Genomic DNA, 21,825 nt, shown 5'->3' with positions numbered 1-21,825 from the left:
TCTCAGCAACCTGTGCAATTTGAGTTGTCTGAAGAGCCGCCTTCTGTGTTACCCTTGTGTTCTTCTTCTCTGTCTTTCTACTCTTGGGTCTCAAGGCACAGTCTTTCTGCAAATGTCCAGCTGAACCACAAGTGAAGCATCACTGGCTGGCTGGCGCTGTGGCCTCAGCTTCCTTTCCCTTCTTTTCCCTTGTTTTCTGATGCTGCAGCTTTCCAGAAGAGATGGGGGGGGGATCTTTCCTCTCTCTTCTCCCATTCAGCGAGTAAGCGCTGTGTAACATATGATGGGGTGAGGTCTGCTTCAGGCATAGCCTCTAGGGTACAAATCAGCATGTCCCACGTTTCATTCAGTGAGGACAGGAGGATATAGGATTTTGTGAAAGGTGTAAATTCCATTCCTCTCTCCTGCAACTCAACAAACAGAATATAATGCAGGTACTCAGGAAGGCTATCTCCTTCTGCAAGGTAGGCTTTGTACAGCTTTTTTGTCAGGGTAACTTTACTCCCTGCTGTTGCCTTTACATACAAGTCTCTCAAAGTTGCTTTGCAGACTGCATGCCTCGCATGTGGACTAGCTGCTTGTCTTCAACTCCCAGGATAATGATGGCTCTAGCCCGCTCATCCTGTTTAAGCCATTCAGCACTGGGATTTTGGGGGGTTTGCTCACCAATTGGCAGCCAAAGATTCTCTCTGCGAAGATATATTTCCATCTTCAGGGCCCAATTCAAATGGTCTCTGATAGGCACTCAAGAGGCATCGCTGAGGGCTGGGAAGTAGCCATGGCTTCTTCCTTCTTTTGCAAGTCACCTCAGTTGGCTTCTTTGTCCTGTAGACCGGCAGTTGCTGGAAAATCTCCAGGTGGCTCCAAAGAAAAATCTTCACAGGTCTTTGCTACCTGCCTTTAAATTGTGCATGAGGTGTGGAGCTGATCTCTCTGCTCTCTCTGGGGTTTTACTGGGCTGCTTTACTGGGTTTACTGGGCCCATAACCTGTTGCAGAGTGCTGGAAAGCATTTGGCCCAGAGAGATCAGAAAAATCATGCCAGGCATTTCTAGAAAAATTTATTTACAGAAAGCACAAAAACATATTTACAGGCTTGTGCATTCACACACGCTCTCAGAGAAGAATGAGCTGCTTGCATGGCTGCAAGGCTAAAAACTAAACAAAAGTCCTGCAAGCTGCCTTCCCCTCAGGCAATGCAACTATTAACACCTAAACTGAGGACAATTAAATTTGACCTCTTCACCTGGCCGATGCTTAAGGAAGTACTTAAGAGCAGAAAAAAAATGCCAACAATAGAAACACATAGCCTGTAAGACCATGTTAAAGACCATATTAAAAACCATAAAACATTCAGCAGTCAGGTTACAAAAACTTTAACCACATTCAATATATCCGTTGAAGAAGGTCTATTACACAGTTGGATTGCCAAGCCTGGTGGCGAAGACATGTCTTCAGGACCTCAGAAAAGGCCAGGAGGGTTGAGGCCAATCTAATCCAGGCTTTATAGAAATTCCACACAATCAAAATTGGACATACTGTATAAGCTCTGCTTTGTCCCTTACTGGGAAAAAATTGTTTCATCTTGCTAGCATATAAATGTCATTAAGGCCAGATATTCCCTGTCATGGAACAGAGAAGACAGGTCTTAACTACTCTGTTCTACTTCTTGCTTAGAATTAGAGTAGCTGGGATTCCAAACTATTTCTCAGGTTTGCAACAGTGCAAAAAAGTGGTGCTTCAGTGGCTGGCACAAAAAGAAATTTCTGTTTATATAAACCTGGGATGGGGCAGAAAAAGCATTAGATTCAGCAACTGGTATGTCTGCTGTCAGATCTTTACTCTAGGTCATCTAATTTGGATATTCCAGCACCATGTTTTGCAGGAGTAGGAAACCAAAAAAAAGTGAGATGAGGAAGTTCTTCCTTTATACATTTGACTGACCTCATCATTTCTTATGGCCACTCAAGTCCCTTTGTACAAATTCTATCTGTGTGAAATTTGTGGTTCCTTTCCCCTTGCTATTGTAACTGCAAATTTCATCACATTCTGGTTCAAAACAAAGAAGTTGCAAGCCATTTATACTGTTTTAAAAACTAAATGTAACCTGAAAAACTGTACCAATTTCTATCATATTTAGTATGTTTCATCTCATTACACTTTAAGTTTGCTCTTGACTGCTAATTGACTAATCAGTGTATAACCTTAAAACACCTCATTTTCAATCCTGAATTAGTATATAAGCAGATGTAAAGATTCAGTTAAGCAGAGTTTAAAAGTTTCTATAAAAATTAACTAACGATTCAGTAAAAGTAAAACTAAATAAATAAAACTTTCAATAAAAGCTAAAATATAATAGAGAAAAACATGAAAGTTGTGTACACTTGCTTAGTTTACTGTCACAAAATTATACATGGGGTTGAAAAAGAAAATGTGTAGATAAGGCAGCAAATCCTTAGCAAAGGTACATGCCAGTTTTTCCTCCCTAACTCAATAGAGTTTTTCACCAAATTTCTCTTCCCCAAGCAACATTTTAACCTGTTTCCAAGCAAGTGAAGTTGAGATTTATTCAGACTTCTAACAGAACAAAAGGAGCAACTGTGGGCTCTGTTTAGAATCACATTATCAAAGATTCTGCTTTTTTCCTCCTCAGAACCTTTGTTCAGTCACTACAGATTTGGCTGCTTTCCCTTGACTTCCTGATGCCAACAATGATTTTGGACTTTTTCTTTCAAGGTTTTCTCCTTCCTGGCACTTTTTTCTTTTCAGTCTCCTATTGTTCTAGTATTCTACCGATGCTTCCTTACAATGAATAGTGGTGTAGTTTTGAATGCAGCCATTTATTGGCCCTAGAATGACCATTTCCTTGGCCCTCAAAATATGGGAGAGCCAGTCTGGTGTATGGTGAAAGCAGCAGGCTAGAACCTGGGAGACCATGAGTTCTGGTCCTGCTATAGGCACAAAGCGAGCTGGGTGACCTTAGGCCAGTCATTCCCTCTCAGTCCTAGGAAGGAGGCAATTCTAAAATGTTGCCAAGAAAACTTCAGGGACTTGTCCAGGCGCTTGCCAAAAGTCAACATGGACTCAAAGGCACACACACACACATACAAAATATGGGTGAAAATACTGGATGAAAGCATTTGGCTTTTTGATCTCCTGAAACTGCATTTAAGATTCCTTGCAACACATCTCAGCTGTCACCTTCCATCTATAGCTTATGTTTTCCCTCAGTCTGACAATTGAACATAGCATAGTTCCCTGTTTATGCTAATTTTCACATAATATGCTTGGAAAAACATCCAAATCATGCAACCAACCCTATTGCCAACCAGTACTGAAATCTTCCAGTCTTTTTCATCACCAGTCCAGTAGGCTTTGGGTCCTCAAGATAAGAATGGCTAGCAATCATGGCCCTGCAAGGAGTAGTTGAAGGAGAAGATGAGTAGAGACTTAAAGTCTAGGCAAAACGATTCGAGCTCCACTGAAACCATCCTCCCCAAGTCAATATCTGGCTTCTTGGGCTTGAAGCAACACTGATAAAATATCCTTCTTGTTTCAAAACCAGGAAGTGAGACTGTTCCTCCTAGAGATGAGCAAATGGGAAAACAGATATATAAAAATATGTAAAGATATATGAAGTAAAGGCAGGTGAAAGTATATGATTACTGCAGATCATTTACTGTGAGGCAGAGGATGAAAGGGGGATCTACAATAAATGTCGCAGCATGAAATACTCTGTTTTGTGTGCCAGCCTTGTCCTCCTCCATGATCCTTGTACCAAGGTTAGGGACAACTTTTTGTGGATGGGAAGGGAAAATTAAAACTTTTGGGAAGGCCAAAAGATGTCACACATAACTTGTGTGTGCTGGGATTTTCCATATTTTTCTGGGGTGGTTTCCTTTGTATTTTTTTAATTGTGGAAAGGCTTTGTATTATTGTTATGCCTCCTCAGTAACCATCTCCTTTCACAGTGGTTTTTAAGAACCACATGGTTAATCTGAAAAGTTTTGCTCTTCCAAATGGCTCTAGAAGTGCACTGGATGCATTCTTCACCATTACACAATCTTGCCATGTCTAGAAGGACAGCACAGACAAGTTCTTTTTGGGAGCAGCCAACCAGAGGTAGATGAATAACTGACCAATGTGCTCATGATGTGTCATCACTGTGGTCAACCTAATGCACTGCCAGGCTTCCTGAGGGGCAGACTGCATTTGTGTGGTCCACTACATCCACAGATACATTGCAACACTTGCACCTTGAATCACTGGATGTGCAGTTTTGTTATCACTGGAACACTCATACATAGCACATCATTGGAGCAAAGGGCCATCATCATGTGGTAGAGAAGAGAAGCTAAAGATTTAAGGCCATTCTCCTATCTGGTGAGGTCTGGAACTCTCTGGTTGATTCCCCAGTCACACTTCCTTGGACCAGCTTACATTAGATGCTGGTGGTTGTGGGACAACAACAGGGTAGGCTCTGCTCTTAGGGATGCAGTCTTTAGCTCTCAGAGGAAAATGAAAAGCGCTGATCGTCAACTGAAGGAGTCTTGCCCATCTTGGCTTTTGTTTCCTGGCCATTCGTAACTGAGAGGGTTTGGGGAAATGACTGTCATAAGATCTACAATATCTTGGCACAATCGCAACGTAACTGTCTTAGACGGTTGCTAACATAAATGAAAGGTGTTTCTTTTCTTGACACTTTTGATCTGTGATTTTTTAAATTGTTTGAGTTTTAGAACAATGTAATTAGAGATATCTCCTAACAACGGAACTGAAACAGCAAACAAAAAGGGGGGCGGAGGCAGTTCCCAAGAATAGATTCAAAATTATGTCAGGTATGGAGCGCTTTTGCCTTCCGTGCCTTCTTGCGCTGTTAGATTTGTGGAACGGCGGTTCCTTACGAGCGCTTAATTTGTCCCGGTTAAGCAAATTTCCCTTGGGCTTAATGGGATGAACGTAAACCAATCGGGGCTAAAATTGGCGAAGGAATCCGAATTGAGCGTCTCCCCTCCCCTCCCCCGGTTTCTCTACCACCAAAACATCCCAGGGCTGCCGCTTCGCCGAGCCAAGCAGCGATACGGTTTTGCCCCACGTGGGCTGGACTCTCCAGCCAATCCGCGGCCCGGGAGCCCGCGCGAAGCCCCGCCCACCCCGCTCCCTTCAGCCGCGGCTGCTGCAAGTGATTAATTTTTGTCATATGACTGTCACAGCGAATGGAGTCGGGTTCGAGGAACTAGCTGGCTGCCCCAGCTGCGACGGGTGATCGCTGCACGGGCTGTTCCCTGCCGGGACGGAGCGTCGCATTCCCAAAATGCCTCCCACACCCACTTTGTTGCAGAAGCTTTTCAACAAAAAGAACAGCTTGATTTCCCCCTGCAAGGAGTTCAAGGAAGAGGGCGCCTTCAGGTAGGTAGTGGACGCCGCGGAGGGGAGGCGAAAGCCGGGCGAGGCGAGCGGGAGGCGGATCGCAGCTCGTCTTGGGCGGGGGACGCGTGCTTTGGTTTCCGCTCTGTTTGCTGCTCCTCTCCGCTTGATCCCCTCCCACCGCACCCCAGCAACGGCCGCCTGGGTGGTTGAGCCTGTCCCCCCTCCCTGGTCCCGAGGCAGACCCAGGGGCTCGGGTTGGCCGGTGTCTCTTCCAGCGCCTTTCCGCCCATCTCGGCTCCCCGAAGAAGCCCGGAGGAGGCGGGGGGCGCGCGGGATTTCTTTCTTGGCAAGCTCTGCGCTGCCTTGGCGCCTGCATCGCCAGTCTCCCTCTTGGGCGGAAATCACACGGATATGCGCCTTCGCTGTGCGCCAAAACTTCGTGCAAGCTCCTTCCTTCCTTCCTTCCTTCCTTCCTCCTTGCTTCCTTTGGGGGCTTTTCCCTCCTCCTTCGCCGTCTAACGTGGGTCTCTTTTTTCCTTGAGAATAAGAGCCATCACGTGCTTGCAAGGCTGCGCAAATGGGGTTCGCATCACTTTCCGCCAGTTGCCAAAGCCTAAAAGACCCAAAGGGCATCCATTCTCTTCCTCCTCCTGCCAGTCCCGCTTCGGCTGCCTTTTGAAGTTTTCTTCTTCCGTTCTCCATCAGAAGGGACGGGTGGATCTCTTCCTCCTTCCACTTCCCCAGCGGCTAGTTCGTTTGCTCGTCCTTCTTGCCTTGATGCCGCGTATTGATTGAACAGGTTGTGGTTATTTTTTAAAGGCTCTTGACTGCCTTGCAAGGGGAAGGGGAGGTTTGCCGTTTGCCGAGAGCCACCTTAAATGTTAAGGAAGGACAAAACCCGAGGGCGACGGATTGCCAGCTGAGGGTAGGGTTACGGGAGGAATCTCTCATGATCTAGTCACAACACAAGCCTGTCAGGCTGCAGGAGCCTGCCAGCAAAGGATATCTGCACACAATTTTTCCTGCCTCTCATTTTTCTCACCTGTACTGTAGGTCAGCCTTCTCCAAACTTTGCCCTCCAGTTGAGTTGCTCTACAGCATTCTATTATTCATAGATGGGATTGGTAGCTGGTTTCTGGAGGCATCAGGCTGAGGAAAGTTGCTTTACAACAAGAATTATTATTATTATTATTTATTAATTAAACATAATACTTAATTCTGCTTTGGGCTGTCTCGTTGAAGGAAAAGTGGCCTCATTCATTAAAAGAATCTTACAGCTTATTATTGTCTATTGATGATTCAGTTTAGTCATATGACTATTATTTGCCTAGGGATGGCAATGATAAGGATTGAATTTAAAGTCAAAGTGAGCTTCAATATTCAACTGAAATCAGTGAGTAACTCTGAAGCCTTGCTGTATTGTCTAGATCTGGGTTTCTCAACCTTGGCAGCTTTAAGATGTATGGACTTCAACTCCCAGAATTTCCCAGCCAACATGGGAATTCTGGAAGTTGAAGTGCACACATCTCAAAGCTGCCAAGGTTGAGAAACACTGGGCTAGCTTATCTCTTAACATGGGCAGGGATGTGGCAGCTCTGAGTGCAACTGAATTCAACAGAATTGACTTACAAAACCTGCTGCATCCCTGTTCACATTCACTTGGGAGTAAAACATTTTGAATTAAGAGGAATACCTTTTTGAGCAAAAAAACCATTGGTTTGTGCTGTGCCAGAACTTTCACGATATTATAGGATTGTAGCTGAAAAATAACACGTGCAACTGGACTGTTGCAGCTAGAAGAAGAATTAGTTTCAAAGTTTGAATTTATTATTAAAATGTTGCTGCAAGTGAAATTCACCGTGTCTCTTCATTTCCTTGCATAAATTACATAACACGTTCTTTTCTGTCTTGTGGAAGCTCCTAGGTGTTGTTGTTGACTTGGACATATATTTAGCTATTGTCATGACATTCCTACTTAAAACTGGCTACTTGCTTTTCCTTTTATGGTGCTATCTTTCAGTTTAATTATATGTCAGAAATTAAAATACATAGCCCCAAGGCTATGTGGAACCATTTATCAGCTTGGTTGAATTTTGATTATAGCCTTATTGTTATTTTGTTGGCACTGGATGCTGAATTTATTTGAAAATACTCTTGGCAAATAAACCTACTATATTATCTCAGCAAAACTGTCACTGCACCTTTGAATGATTTTATATTGTACACAACTGATATAAAAACACCCAGCATCAGACTATTTAAGCATCATGGGGTTCCTTCTTATATTTAAGACACTGCATTTACTTCTGTCTTGACTTTTAATTATTTAACTGGCCACCTTGTTAGGAAGACTTTATCATCCTACAGTTTAGCATTCACTATATTGATGTGTGCAAATGATAAACAAAATGTACAGATGAGTTATGACTTCTTTGTTTCTTACATTTCTACTCTGAGTTTGATGCCCATCAGTTGGCTGTGCCAGCTTGTGGTCAAGGTCTCCCAAATAAGCCTAAAGATCTAAGTCTATGCACCCTTATCTAGAAGTAAGTCTCTTGAACTCTGTTGGACTTTTTTTTTTCCTGAAGAGTTACAAATAAAATCCATCTCAGTTTTATGAGCAAAACTTAGGCTTGAGTGAACTGTTTATATTTAGAGAAAATTTAAATAGCTTACCTTGTTGTGTTACCACATCTCTGATAAAACACGAATTAGCTCAGTATTTGTACAGCTCAATATCTGAAAGCCCATCCACAGAAGGTTAGTGTAACACTTCAATGTATGGCTGTATTCTAGTAAGAAGGTGACTATAGTATTCTCAAAGGCTTGCTTTTTAGTGTGCACAATAAAAGTGAAACATCTAGTTAAACAGAATATTTATTCTTACAGTGTACCTTGGAGTCTCTTTTTAATATGTAGGTTTTCTAATCAGTTTGAAATTTGGGAATTTCTTATGACAAATCTAAGTAAACCGCTATGCAGATATCAATGAACATTGCTTTTGAGGTGGACCTTGAGGAACCTTTAGTGTGTGCTTGTACTGCAGTGTTTCTGTTTGTCAACCCATGATACCTTTAATGGTTTGGCTATGTATGCTTCCTGCTTGCAAATTTTGCTCACTGATTGCTGTTCTTTCAAGTAGCGGGATAGCATTTAATGTGGTGAAATTTTGATACAATTGAAGCATTCATAAATTTGGAATGTAAACATGTGTTTCAAAATCTTGATAGCTGTAGAGCTAATAGGGTTCTGATTAGGGGTGCAACTGTCCGCCCTATGGATAGATATTGGCAATGCAAGTTGTTCTTTTTATTATCAGAATCTCAAAACAGGGATATATATGTATGTATGTATGTATGTCATACAAACATGAGTACATGTCTGTATATGTAGTGTACGGTCTGTATTTGTCATATCCATGGAATGGAGAACAGTCTCATCTGTCTGACAGCCTGCTATATGTTTCCCAAATATTTTTTGATTGTTAGGAATCCTTTGAAACAGATTTTGGTCAGGCATGGGAGACTCCAAATGGAAGGAGAGGAAGTAGAAATCCTACTGTGTGAAAAATAATACTTGGGTAATCATGTAATCCTATTAATGAATTAATGTTGGAGGTCACCCTGTTTCTTGATGTATACAGACACACATGGATAGCACAATTTTGCTAGCCAAGTACATCATAGGGGATAAACAAATCAGCAATTTTTGAACATGGTAGCTATAGACATCCTACATGAATATTTCTGATTCTCAGACACTGGGGACAAACCACCATATATTTTATGTGCTTTGCCAGAGACATTTAGTTCCTTGTTGCTGAAAACAGCGCGTTGGGACTTGTCCAGCCTTTTCCAACTTAGTGCCTTCCAGATGTATTGGCATTATAGCTCTTAGAATTCCCAGTTAGTAATGCTGTCATCTGGAGGACAGTATATTAGCGTAAGCAGCAATAAATTATCTTGGCCTAATCCAACCAGGCAGTGCTAATATTCTCTGGGGGAGGGGTGTGTGTGTATTTGTTGCAATATTTAATATGCTGTTGATGCCTCATACATACTAAATTTTGTTAGATAATCTCATATTCTGTTTAAGAACCCGGAGATTAACTGGTTCACAGATCAAGAGTCCTTGCCTGTCATTTGCTCTTTCAAAGGAGGAATGAACAGGGCATCAATTGTAATAGTTGTCCATATGTTTGTGTTCTTTCTTATTTTGAAAGACTGCTTTCTTAAGAAAAATGGTTACACTGTCGAGCATAAGGTGGATCAGGTATTACATTCTGGTATTTTATCTTCAATCTGCAGCAAAACCATTCCACGTTGGAGGGCTTTCGCTTGTTTTAGCTAAAAGGCGACACCATGTTCTGTTACTGTTCACAATTCTGATCTGTCTCCAGACTCAGTTTTCCCACAAACCTGTTTTGAGTTTAATAAATTTAGTATTTTTGAAAACTTTGTTTTCCTCATCATTACATGTTTCACTTCTTCTAGCGAGCTTATGTGAGGAGTGATTATGCCCAGTCTATACAGCAGTGTTTCCCAACCGTGGCAGCTTTAAGATGTGTGGACTTCAACTCCCAGAATTCCCCAGCCAGCAAGGGGAAAGTGGCCAAGGTCGAGAAACACTGTCACACAGAATTGCCCCTTAAGTTTGCATTGCCCTTATAGTGAGACCATCAGTTTAGATGTACAACTTTTCTGTAGTTTGTTGCACCAATTCATATAACAGTTTAGTGTTGCTACTATTGCTATATTATTATTATGACTACAGCAAAGCATACAGTACCTGCAAACAGTGTTAGAAATCATGACCGGAGGTTTACTCTGGCGTGTGTTATGTATGGACCAGCTTATATTTTACAGCCTTGTCTGAAATGTTGAAACTACAAAAATTTTGTATTTTTTAATCTTTTTAGAACAGCATTCAAAAATGCATAATGTTGTTTTCCTGCCATCTGTATTTCCACCCATCTGTCTCTCACCCTGGTTATAATATGATGAAGAAATGGCTTTCTCTAGTTTTTATTAGATATTTAGTTCTTTGGGGGGGGGGAGAGCAAATGCTGCTTCTGTGTGATAGCGCTGGGCATGCCAGTGTGGCATTGGGTTGGCAATTTGTATTGGATTTGAAGTTCTTATTTAATTGATGAAGTATGAAATGGACAGAGTAAGGTAAAGGTAAAGGTTTCCCTTGACATTAAGTCCAGTCGTGTCCGACTCTAGGGGGCGGTGCTCATCTCCTTTTCAAAGCCGAAGAGCCGGCGTTTGTCCGTAGACACTTCCGTGGTCATGTGGCCGGCATGACTACACGGAACGCCGTTACCTGCCCGCCGAAGCGGTACCTATTAATCTACTCACATTTGCATGTTTTCGAACTGCTAGGTTGGCAGGAGCTGGGACTAGTAACGGGAGCTCACCCCGTCACGCGGATTTGAACTGCCGACCTTCCAATCGGCAAGCTCAGCAGCTCAGCGGTTTAACCTGCAGCGCCACCGTGTCCCTTCCTGAAATGGACCAAACTGCAGTATAAATCTAGACTACTTTCAGTTGGCTGTTTCTTGTCAAAAAGTATTTAGCTTGAGGTTACAGGTGTACCAGTTCTGTCCTCCATTGTATTTGCCCAACATATGAGGCTTGCACATCTGTACACATCAAGGCTTCCCCACGTGCAGCTGCCTGCTTCCTGTGCCTCCGAAACATCTACCCTGGCCTTTCTGAGAAGCTGGCCAGCTGCCTGGCATTCAGGTAACTCCATTTTCAGCAGGAATATAAAGCAGTTCCTTGTTTCTTCCCCACCCCTCTAGTGACTATAGAGGTCTGGGGAGGCAGGAAGAGAGAGGAATAAGAGTTGTCATTGTCTGTCAAAGCTAGACTTGTTGATTAACCATTCTTTTAGTCAATTTCTTTCTTAGGAGGAATTTGTTTAACTCTAGCTGTTACATCTCTTTGCACTTCTCTGCCAAAATGCTTAGATGGTCCCTTGGCGGACTCACCAGGTAGGTTTCATAAAAGTTGTTCTAAGGCTAAGAACAGTGGAAGTTCTTAGCTAAAACTTAACAGGGAGAGAGCTCATTTAACATAAAAGTAGGAAGCTAATCCTAAACATAATTTGTCTTTCTACAAATCCCTTCTTCCATATGCCCAGGCCTCTTACATGCCTGAATACTGATTAACAGATATGCAAAAACAAACTTCACTGAAGTCCCTTGCCTTCTTTCCTTGCCTGTATTTTTCTTTGACTTTCATGTTGGCTTTTACTGTTAGACAAATGCATTTTCTCACTCAGTTGTATTGGGAGATGACTGGCACAGTTAGAGAAGCAATGACTGAAGCAGAAGATAACTTGGGATTCCTGTTTTGGGGTTTTGCTTTAAAGACTACTAATTAATGAATCAGCAAAGGCAGCACAGTGAATTAAGCTGCAGAAATCTACACATTTACTTGGAGTAAGCCAGTTACCCTAAATGGAACTTGCTTCGGGTTTATTCCTAGGATGGGACTGCACCACTGCTTATGGCTTCTCTGCCTGCTAGGAGTATCAACTTCCAACAACCATCTGAATGTTAGAAGAGCTGAGGCTGATGGGGATTTTAGTCTAGGATATCTAAAGGATATGACATTGAGGAAGGGCGGCCTAGACTTCTAAAACCATTATGGTTTTTCTGTATATCTATGGTATCTATCGTATGAAGAATCTCTCTATCTGAAGATACTGTGTGTCCATCCTGTGACTGCCTTCTTTCCATTACATCGGTTTCTCTCCCCCTTCTCTTCTCATAGATACAAAAGAAGAGAAGTGACTCATTGCAGCATTCTTTTTCAGCCCCACCAGGCTCTCTGTTGCAGCGAATGTTGTAATGCATGTCCTGCAGGCATCCAGCTCTGAACAGGAGCAAAATAAAGGACCCTCAATAAAAGTTAGGTTGAGATCAACTCCTTGAATTCCCAAGGTGCTGAGGAAGGCGGTACAAGTGTGGGAAGCAAAAATGCTTCCCATCTTTTGCGAAGGAACTGAGAACTGCATTGATCCTCTGTGGTTTCTGACACCCATCTTCTCCCAGAGGGACTTGCATGGATTTTTCTTGTGGTTGGCTTCCCTGGCTGACCTTCTGGTTCATCCCAATGAGCGTGGGATTGTCTGGTCTCTGTCCCATGTTGTTTGCGGTCTTACTTTCCTGTCCTGATTTGGCTGGCTAGAAAGCATTCTCTTTCTGCTGCAAAGTTTTGTAGTTCTATCTCCTTCTGCTTCACTGCAAAGTTTCTTAAAGCAAGTCTGAACTTAAAGGATTTCTTCCCTTTTTACAGAAAGAGTCATGGTGGTATGACTTTTTCAGATTCAAATTCAACCTGCTTCTGTTTCTTTCTGGACATCGGTTTCATTATCCTTTCTCTTGGATTGAGGTTTTTCTTTTTTTAAATGCTGCTTCTGGATTTGTTTGTTGAAGGAGAAAATAACCAGCTGGATGATTTCATAATTACACAGGATCTCTTATTGCTACATTTAACTGTAGGTGCAAGATCACATGCTTGTGAGTAACTCAAAGAAGGAACTTGTACTTGCTTTCCTGGGTGAACATCACTGTGAATTTGAATTACATTTGACTCACTCCAGTTATAAAAGAGATGTATCCTTTAATTGATCCTAATCAAATTTTATTTTATTTTTTAAAATCAGGTATTGTAAGATAAGATGTGCAAAGTTCAATAAGAGGAAGCAGCCTCTTGTCATTTAGGGTGTGTTCCTAGGATCACTTGATATGGATTAACTGATCTTAAAACACATTAATCTTTCTTTGGGTTGTGCAACACAGCTAAAACCCTGTTATTTGTTTCAGGACAAATTATGCTGCTGCCCTAGACAGGGTTACATGAGATTGAATGTTTTAAGTATAGCGTGCTTTTGATTAACAAGCATGCAATTTTCTCAATGACATTAATTTTCTCAATCACACGGCACAATAATTTACTAAAATTCCATTTTTGTTTGGTGTTAACCCTATTTGTGCTTTGGACAGTAAATATATTTATGGTAATGTTTAAGAGTAATCAATCCAGCCAAAGTCTTATTACCATGATGGGTTGGGAATCTTTATGCCTCACTGAAATCAGTTAACTTTATCTCCAATATAAAACTCCAGTTGCATGACTCACTTTTCTATCACTAGTATAACATAAGGAATCTCTGAACCATCTGTGTGAAGAATCTGTACATTGTGCTAAGCCTTAATGTGATTTGCTTGATCTTCCTGCATTGTGGGAAACCAGCTACCGTAATTTGTAAAGCACGGTTTATAGCTTAGTGTATTGTAAAAACTCAGCCCATTGTGGTTTATTCAATAAACCTTGGTTAAGCCATGATTTAGAATGACAGATGAACTTAGTTTTAGGCATTGACTGTCAGACAACTGGGCAGAATTGACATTAGTAGAGGCCATACTGTATGTTCTGGGTTTCTTGTGTCATTCTGGTGGCTAGAGAAGTTGTTGCTATGCTACTAGAGTGACATAAATACATGCGAAGTTCTGAGCTTTGGCTACATCATTTTCTCAAATTCCATGGGCACATGTATGAAGCAGAAGTATTCATTCTTCACCCAGACCTAAAGATTCCGTTCAGAAGGGGCTCCCCCCTTGAGAAGGCAGATCACTTATTTCTCAAAACAAAAGTAGATGCTCTTTAAGGGACCAGTTCTTAATATACCTCTTAGAGTCTTAGGTTTTCTTGTCAATTTCTAGTCAGACTAAAGTTTACTCTAAATACTGTGTAGTAACATTTAAGGAACTGTTTTTGTTGTTGTTTATTCATTTAGTCGCTTCCGACTCTTCGTGACTTCATGGACCAGCCCACGCCAGAGCTTCCTGTCGGTCGTCAACACCCCCAGCTCCCCCAGGGACAAGTCCATCACCTCTAGAATATCATCTATCCATCTTGCCCTTGGTCGGCCCCTCTTCCTTTTGCCTTCCACTCTCCCCAGCATCAGCATCTTCTCCAGGGTGTCCTGTCTTCTCATTATGTGGCCAAAGTATTTCAGTTTTGCCTTTAATATCATTCCCTCAAGTGAGCAGTCTGGCTTTATTTCCTGGAGGATGGACTGGTTTGATCTTCTTGCAGTCCAAGGCACTCTCAGAATTTTCCTCCAACACCACAGTTCCAAAGCATCGATCTTCCTTCTCTCAGCCTTCCTTATGGTCCAGCTCTCGCAGCCATATGTTACCACGGGGAACACCATTGCTTTAACTATGCGGACCTTCGTTGTCAGTGTGATGTCTCTGCTCTTCACTATTTTATCGAGATTTGTCATTGCTCTTCTCCCAAGGGTTACGCGTCTTCTGATTTCCTGACTGCAGTCAGCATCTGCAGTAATCTTTGCACCTAGAAATACAAAGTATTTCACTGCTTCTACATTTTCTCCCTCTATTTGCCAGTTATCAATCAAGCTGGTTGCCATAATCTTGGTTTTTTTGAGGTTTAACTGCAACCCAGCTTCTGCACTTTCTTCTTTCACCTTTGTCATAAGGCTCCTCAGTTCCTCCTCACTTTCAGCCATCAAAGTGGTATCATCTGCATATCTGAGATCGTTAATGTTTCTTCCAGCGATTTTAACTCCAGCCTTGGATTCCTCAAGCCCAGCATGTTGCATGATGTGTTCTGCATACAAGTTGAATAGGTAGGGTGAGAGTATACAGCCCTGCCGTACTCCTTTCCCAATCTTATACCAGTCCGTTGTTCCGTGGTCTGTTCTTACTGTTGCTACTTGGTTGTTATACAGATTCTTCAGGAGGCATACAAGATGACTTGGTATCCCCATAGCGCTAAGAACTTGCCACAATTTGTTATGGTCCACACAGTCACAGGCTTTAGAATAGTCAATCAAACAGAAATCAATGTTTTTCTGAAACTCCCTGGCTTTTTCCATTATCCAGCGGATATTGTCAATTTGGTCCCTAGTTCCTCTGCCTTTTCTAAACCCAGCTTGTACATCTGGCAATTCTCGCTCCATGAATTGCTGAAGTCTACCTTGCAGGATCTTGAGCATTACCTTACTGGCATGTGAAATGAGTGCCACTGTTCGATAGTTTGAACATTCTTTAGTGTTTCCCTTTTTTGGTATGGGGATATAAGTTGATTTTTTCCAGTCTGATGGCCATTCTTGTGTTTTCCAAATTTGCTGGCATATAGCATGCCTTACCTTGACAGCATCATCTTGCAAGATTTTGAACAGTTCAGCTGCGATGCTGTCGTTTCCTGCTGCCTTGTTACTAGCAATGCTTCTTAAGGCCCATTCAACCTCACTCTTCAGGATGTCTGGCTCTAGCTCCCTGACCACACCATCAAAGCTATCCCCAATATTGTTATCCTTCCTATACAGGTCTTCCGTATATTCTTGCCACCTCTTCTTGATCTCTTCTTCTTCTGTTAGGTCCTTGCCATCTTTGTTTTGATCATACCCATTTTGGCCTGGAATTTACCTCTGATGTTTCTGTATAACGACCAAGTAGGAACAGTAAGAACAGACCATGGAACAACGGACTGGTTTATGATTGGGAAAGGAGTACGGCGGGGCTGTATACTCTCACCTACCTATTCAACTTGTACACAGAACACCTCATGCAACAAGCTGGGCTTGAGGGATACAGGGCTGGAGTTAAAATCGCTGGAAGAAACATTAGCAATCTCAGATATGCAGATGATACCACTTTGATGGCTGAAAGCGAAGAGGAACTGAGGAGCCTTATGATGAAGGTGAAAGAAGAAAGTGCAAAAGCTGGCTTGCAGCTAAACCTCAAAAAAACCAAGATTATGGCAACCAGCTTGATTGATAACTGGCAAATAGAGGGAGAAAATGTAGAAGCAGTGAAATACTTTGTATTTCTAGGTGCAAAGATTACTGCAGATGCTGACTGCCGTCAGGAAATCAGAAGACGCTTAATCCTTTGGAGAAGAGCAATGACAAATCTTGATAAAATAGTGAAGAGCAGAGACATCACACTGACAACAAAGGTCCGCATTGTTAAAGCAATGGTGTTCCCCGTAGTAACATATGGCTGCGAGAGCTGGACCATAAGGAAGGCTGAGCGAAGGAAGATCGATGCTTTGGAACTGTGGTGTTGGAGGAAAATTCTGAGAGTGCCTTGGACTGCAAGAAGATCAAACCAGTCCATACTCCAGGAGATAAAGCCAGACTGCTCACATGAGGGTATGATATTAAAGGCCAAACTGAAATACTTTGGCCGCATAATGAGAAGACAGGACACCCTGGAGAAGGTGCTGATGCTAGGGAGAGTGGAAGGGAAAAGGAAGAGGGGCCGACCAAGGGCAAGGTGGATGGATGATATTCTAGAGGTGACGGACTCGTCCCTGTGGGAGCTGGGGTGGTGACGACCGACAGGAAGTTCTGGCGTGGGCTGGTCCATGAAGTCATGAAGAATCGGAAGCAACTAAATGAATAAACAACAGCAACAATATGAAAGCAGATGATTTGAAAATATGTCAGAGGCTATTGCAACTGTGGACGGGCAAATGGTTGATTGGAAAAAATTGCATCACATTCCAGTAGGTTGGCAATGTTCTCGCTATTCTGTGGCTTCCTTGTCAGTTTGTAGTTTACTTGCATGAAACTATCTCTGCCGTAGTATGTCTTGTAAAGGGAGGTAAGGACACGCAGTCAGCTACTTGCAGAGCAAGATTGTTTTCTCTAGGTCTCAAACTCAGGTAGGTAAGGCAGGAATTTTTACTTACGGCTGCATGCTCTCCTGCAGGGGCATAGCTCCGCTAATAGTGAAACTGAACATGCTGCGACCTATAGAGCTGATCCAATTTCTAGGAATAGTCAGGGCTGCTGAGAAATTGCAGCTTTCAATTTGGAACATTCCTGTAGAAAGTCCTTTAGTGGCCTAGCTAGTTCATTGCATTGCATGTGCAGGTTAGCAGGGCTCCCCCCTCCTTGGAATGAGTAGTGCAATGACATCAATACCAGATCACAGAATGTATTTTTGATTCAATCTATGTTTCTCTAATTCTGAACATTTTGATGCAAATTTAAGAACTATACATTACAAACATGACTAATGATTGATTTAAGAACTAAGGAAATCATGAAACAAAGACCAGTTTAGTCAAGGGGAAACCAGGATTTCTTACCACAAGAAACTTTTATTAGGTCATATTCTTTCCCCTCTCCCTTTTCGTATTCATTACTTTAAGCTAAATACTTTCCTGTGAAATCCAGACTTGAAGAACTGTAGTTTATTGAAATTATGGTTTGCAAACAACCCAGGATTTCAAAGTTCACATGGATCCTAATTTGTTGTTGCTATAGTTTGTACCTGTTGCCAGGTTCAGCATCATGGCAAGTGTGTGTTGGAACCCTCTGTAGTCCCATAGAAGATCTTCCCTGTTCTGTATGGAACCACTGAGTTCCAAGAAGCGCCTCCAAAGGGTGTGAGTTTCTGTACCCACTGTAGTCCTTCAGTAATACCTGCCTGAATCATGATGAAACATTTAGCTGTTCACCTTCAGCTTAAGACTGCCTCCTGCCCTCACATCTTTTGTTTTGCTCAACTGCAGTTGCATCCATTTGCTTTATAACAGGCAGGGGAGGGGAGCCAAGTCCCACCAAGCCACCACCTGTTGGAGAAGATTAAGGAAATAACTGAGGTGGGTCTAATAATATGGCCACGTCCAACTGCAGCTTACCATGGCTGGATTATGTCAGCTGATGCTGTTTGGCCACCCTCCCCACTCCCGCCATCTCTTCTGATGTTCCTGGATAGAGTGGACTTAATTCAGCTTTTATTTTGAGATAGTGACCCAACAGGCATCTTTAGAGGTCTTTATTTTTAAACCATTATGACCCAGCTCTCTAATTTTGTTGAGCATGAGCGATATACTTTGTAGTGGCCTGTATTATTGGGCACATCTGAATTATCCCACTGATAGTCAGCCAGTGCCAGCGTTATCTTTGAAGAGGACTTAAGTTTTCATACAGTGAAAGCTCTAGGGAGTGAAGGTCACTGTTCTGTTGCATAGTGAGTCAGAAATAGTGGAATGGGATGAGATTTGTTAGGTCTGCCTTAAAATACTGTAGGATTAAGGTACACTGTCCACCTTGGTGGCAGTACTGAGCTTACCTTGGTTGATCTCAAAAAGGTAAGCAGGATTTGACCTGATTGCCATTGGGTGATAGACCACCAGGAGATGCTGGGGCTATAGGCCAGACTGGGAAGTAAAAGAAAATCAAGGAGAAGGCAATGGCAAACCACTTCCATGTGGTTAGAAGTGGTTCGTGAAGTCAGCAGGATTAATCTTGACTTGAAGGAATGTATGCTGTTGGGAGAAAGAGCAATTTGAGAAAGTGCAGGGTGGGAGAACAGATTACCTCATGATGTAGCAAGCCACACAGCTGAAATGGGGACTGCCTGCAAGCAGCACATTTGATTAATAGGTTCTTTTCTGCTCCCTGTTACGTCAGCAATGGCCATAAATAGGAGATTGGCTGTTTTGTTTTATGCTGTTGTGCTACAACCAGGAGAACAGGGGAGTTCCTGGCTGCTCAGGGTTAATGGCCCTGCCCTGCCCTTTCATTGTGCAAAGACTGCATAAGGGAAGGGAAAGTGGCAAATCTAGGGACAGTAATAACCAAAATGATATTGGTTAAAGTGGTCTTTTTCTGCCCTATGTAAAGATTAAACATAGCATAACACATTTGAGATCCCAGCATTGGTTTAAAGGGAGATGCTGCTGCAGATAATTGAGACTGGAGAGTTTCTAGAAACAACTATTTGACATCAGCACTTATTAGGATGGTGCCTTTCAACATATTTTATGTATGGTCAAGGGTTGCATGAAAAGTATTACCTACACCTCCAAAACTGTAGTTTAAATAGGGATATTTTAATAAGGGAAACAGGAAAATAATCTATGAAGTTAGCTCTTTTGTTACCTATATATACTTCTCCACATAATCACTATCATTCACTACACACTTCAGCCAATGATGGACAAGTTTGTTAAAGCTGTCACAAAAGAACTCCATATGTTGTCTGTTCAACCAGGTCTCAGCAGTCCTTTTCTTCATTTAAGTACAAAGATGGGAACAGCTGGAAGTTTCAGGCGCCAAGTCTAGACTGGTGGATGGGAAAAGATGGTGAGAGCTGACTGCATATGCCCTTGGGTGGCTCATAAAGTGTGAGGCAGAACATTTTCTTTCTTGTGTTTCTGAACTCTGCTTAATCATTGCTTCAAAGTTTTGAGTGTGGCAATGTAGTGTTCTGTGCTGATAGTGATGTGGAAATCCATGTGAGTAACAACATCACTGTCCCAAAAAACTATAACCATGAGTTTTGTTGTTTATTCATTCAGTCGCTTCCAACTCTTTGTGACTTCATGGACCAGCCCACGCCAGAGCTTCCTGTCGGTCGTCAACACCCCCAGCTCCCCCAGGGACGAGTCCGTCACCTCTAGAATATCATCCATCCATCTTGCCCTTGGTTGGCCCCTCTTCCTTTTGCCTTCCACTCTCCCTAGCATCAGCACCTTCTCCAGGGTGTCCTGTCTTCTCATTATGTGGCCAAAGTATTTCAGTTTTGCCTTTAATATCATTCCCTCAAGTGAGCAGTCTGGCTTTATTTCCTGGAGTATGGACTGGTTTGATCTTCTTGCAGTCCAAGGCACTCTCAGAATTTTCCTCCAACACCACAGTTCCAAAGCATCGATCTTCCTTCTCTCAGCCTTCCTTATGGTCCAGCTCTTGCAGCCATATGTTACATGAGTTACAGTTGTCCAAAAAACTGTAACCATGAGTTTTTCTGCGGAAGCATGGGTTTTGAATTCCCCCCCCTCCCACAGGTGAAGCTTTGTGATCAGATTCCATGGACTAATGCTTTGTTTCTGGGTCATAATGCTGAGCCCATATTTTGTCAGCTGTCATGAAGCCGTGAAGAAATTCCTCAAATTTATTCTCATGGTGTACAACAGTTGCTCACAAATTTCAACTCTTGAAGCTTTCATCTCTGACATTGGCATATGAGGAATCTATCTTGTACATACCTTCCTGTACTGAAGAACATCAATAATATGACCCACATGTTCCTGTGACATGCCAAACTTGAGAGGGATTTCTGTTTGAATGATCTGCTGATTGTCCTTAATCACTTCACCAACCTTTCTTATGTAATACCCATCAACTGCTGTTATAGGTCATCTACTTCATTCTTGATCACACAAGTTAGTTCTTCCCAGTTCACCATTTTTTCGTTTTTTGGCCCAGTGATGCAGTGTGTGCTTGAATCAATATGTCACGACTGAATCTTTGAATGCCGAAGGAATTCCTCCATTTGAATTCCCCTACCAAGGGCAAGTTGTTCATGATGATACAGTCATCATCATAAACAACTTGCCCTTGGTAGGGGAATTCAAATGGAGGAATTCCTTCGGCATTCAAAGATTCAGTCATGACATATTGATTCAAGCATACAGAGTAGTACTTACTATAGGATTCTGTTTCTTGAACAATAGTTGCATAACCTTTTTGCATAGTTACTTCCCCCCAACTGAAGTGAAAGAACAGATGCTAAAGAACACATCAGATCTTCTAGGATATCACTACTGCCATGTGTTGGTAACTTATAACATTAGATCCATTACTTTTCATTCAGTCTTCATATTTACAACATTTCCAATCTGCTTTTCTTTGATTAATAAATCCCTAAGCCAGGATGAATTAAGTTTTATTGGACTGGATGGAACTCTATATGCAATGTAGCCCCCAGTTATCATTGCACAGCTACGTAATTGCAAAGTCCATGCACAACGCTTAGCGTCATAGACACAGATAGAGAGTCTTATGTAAGCATGCACACGAATACAAGCAAAGAGATATGTTGCCTACGGTTCAGAGGGATATGTTCACAGGTGGAGAACCAGATGCAGCTGTACTGTTTGTCATCTGTTTCTGCAACCATATTTCCTCTTAGTGAAGAACCAGGCCACGTCACAATAACAACAGGAGCAGCAGCCACACTTGAGTAAAGATTTGTGTCTAGCTGCAAAACTGCTGCAACTAAAATAGGAAGTAGCGGTCTGGTTATATGTGTTTGTCTTTGGTGTGCATCTTTGGATCCAAGCCAGAACTACATTCAAAAGATTAAAAGGCAAAGGAAATGTACACACCACAGGCACGCACCTAGTCCAAGAGCTGCACAAACTGTTGCAGGTGTGGAAGGTATGATCTTAAGATTTCCTTTCTCTCTGGCTCTGTGCCAGTGAGGTAGAGGCTGGGGTGTACAATGCCAGTTGTTTTTCCATGGTGAATGAGCAGGGAAATGTCCTTTCCATCATGAGACCCAGCCTTTTTACACCTATAATGAGCTCATCCTTTCATTTGGAGCTTTAGGTGGAAGACCTCATCTTGCACCTTATTTTAGCTGAACTGTGGAGAAGACAGTGCAGCCATG

General features: G+C 42.3%; 1 protein-coding gene across 2 annotated transcripts in view; it reads left to right on the top strand.

Annotated features, from left to right (window-relative positions):
* The first annotated feature begins 5,213 nt into the window (after positions 1 to 5,213).
* The window catches only part of FNIP1 (folliculin interacting protein 1), a 104,279-nt gene continuing 87,667 nt past the window's right edge, over positions 5,214 to 21,825 (top strand). For both annotated transcript variants that reach the window (XM_063292320.1, XM_063292319.1), the window contains exon 1: positions 5,214 to 5,408. In XM_063292320.1, the coding sequence (XP_063148390.1) occupies positions 5,314 to 5,408 (95 nt within the window). In that variant the 5' untranslated portion in view covers positions 5,214 to 5,313. The remainder of the gene's footprint in view (positions 5,409 to 21,825) is intronic.

This window comes from Candoia aspera, chromosome 2 (genome assembly GCF_035149785.1).
Source record: "Candoia aspera isolate rCanAsp1 chromosome 2, rCanAsp1.hap2, whole genome shotgun sequence".
Classification (NCBI taxonomy): Eukaryota; Metazoa; Chordata; class Lepidosauria; order Squamata; family Boidae; genus Candoia; species Candoia aspera.
The sequence above is the reverse complement of the archived record's forward strand: the minus strand, read 5'-3'. Positions and strand labels throughout refer to the sequence as shown.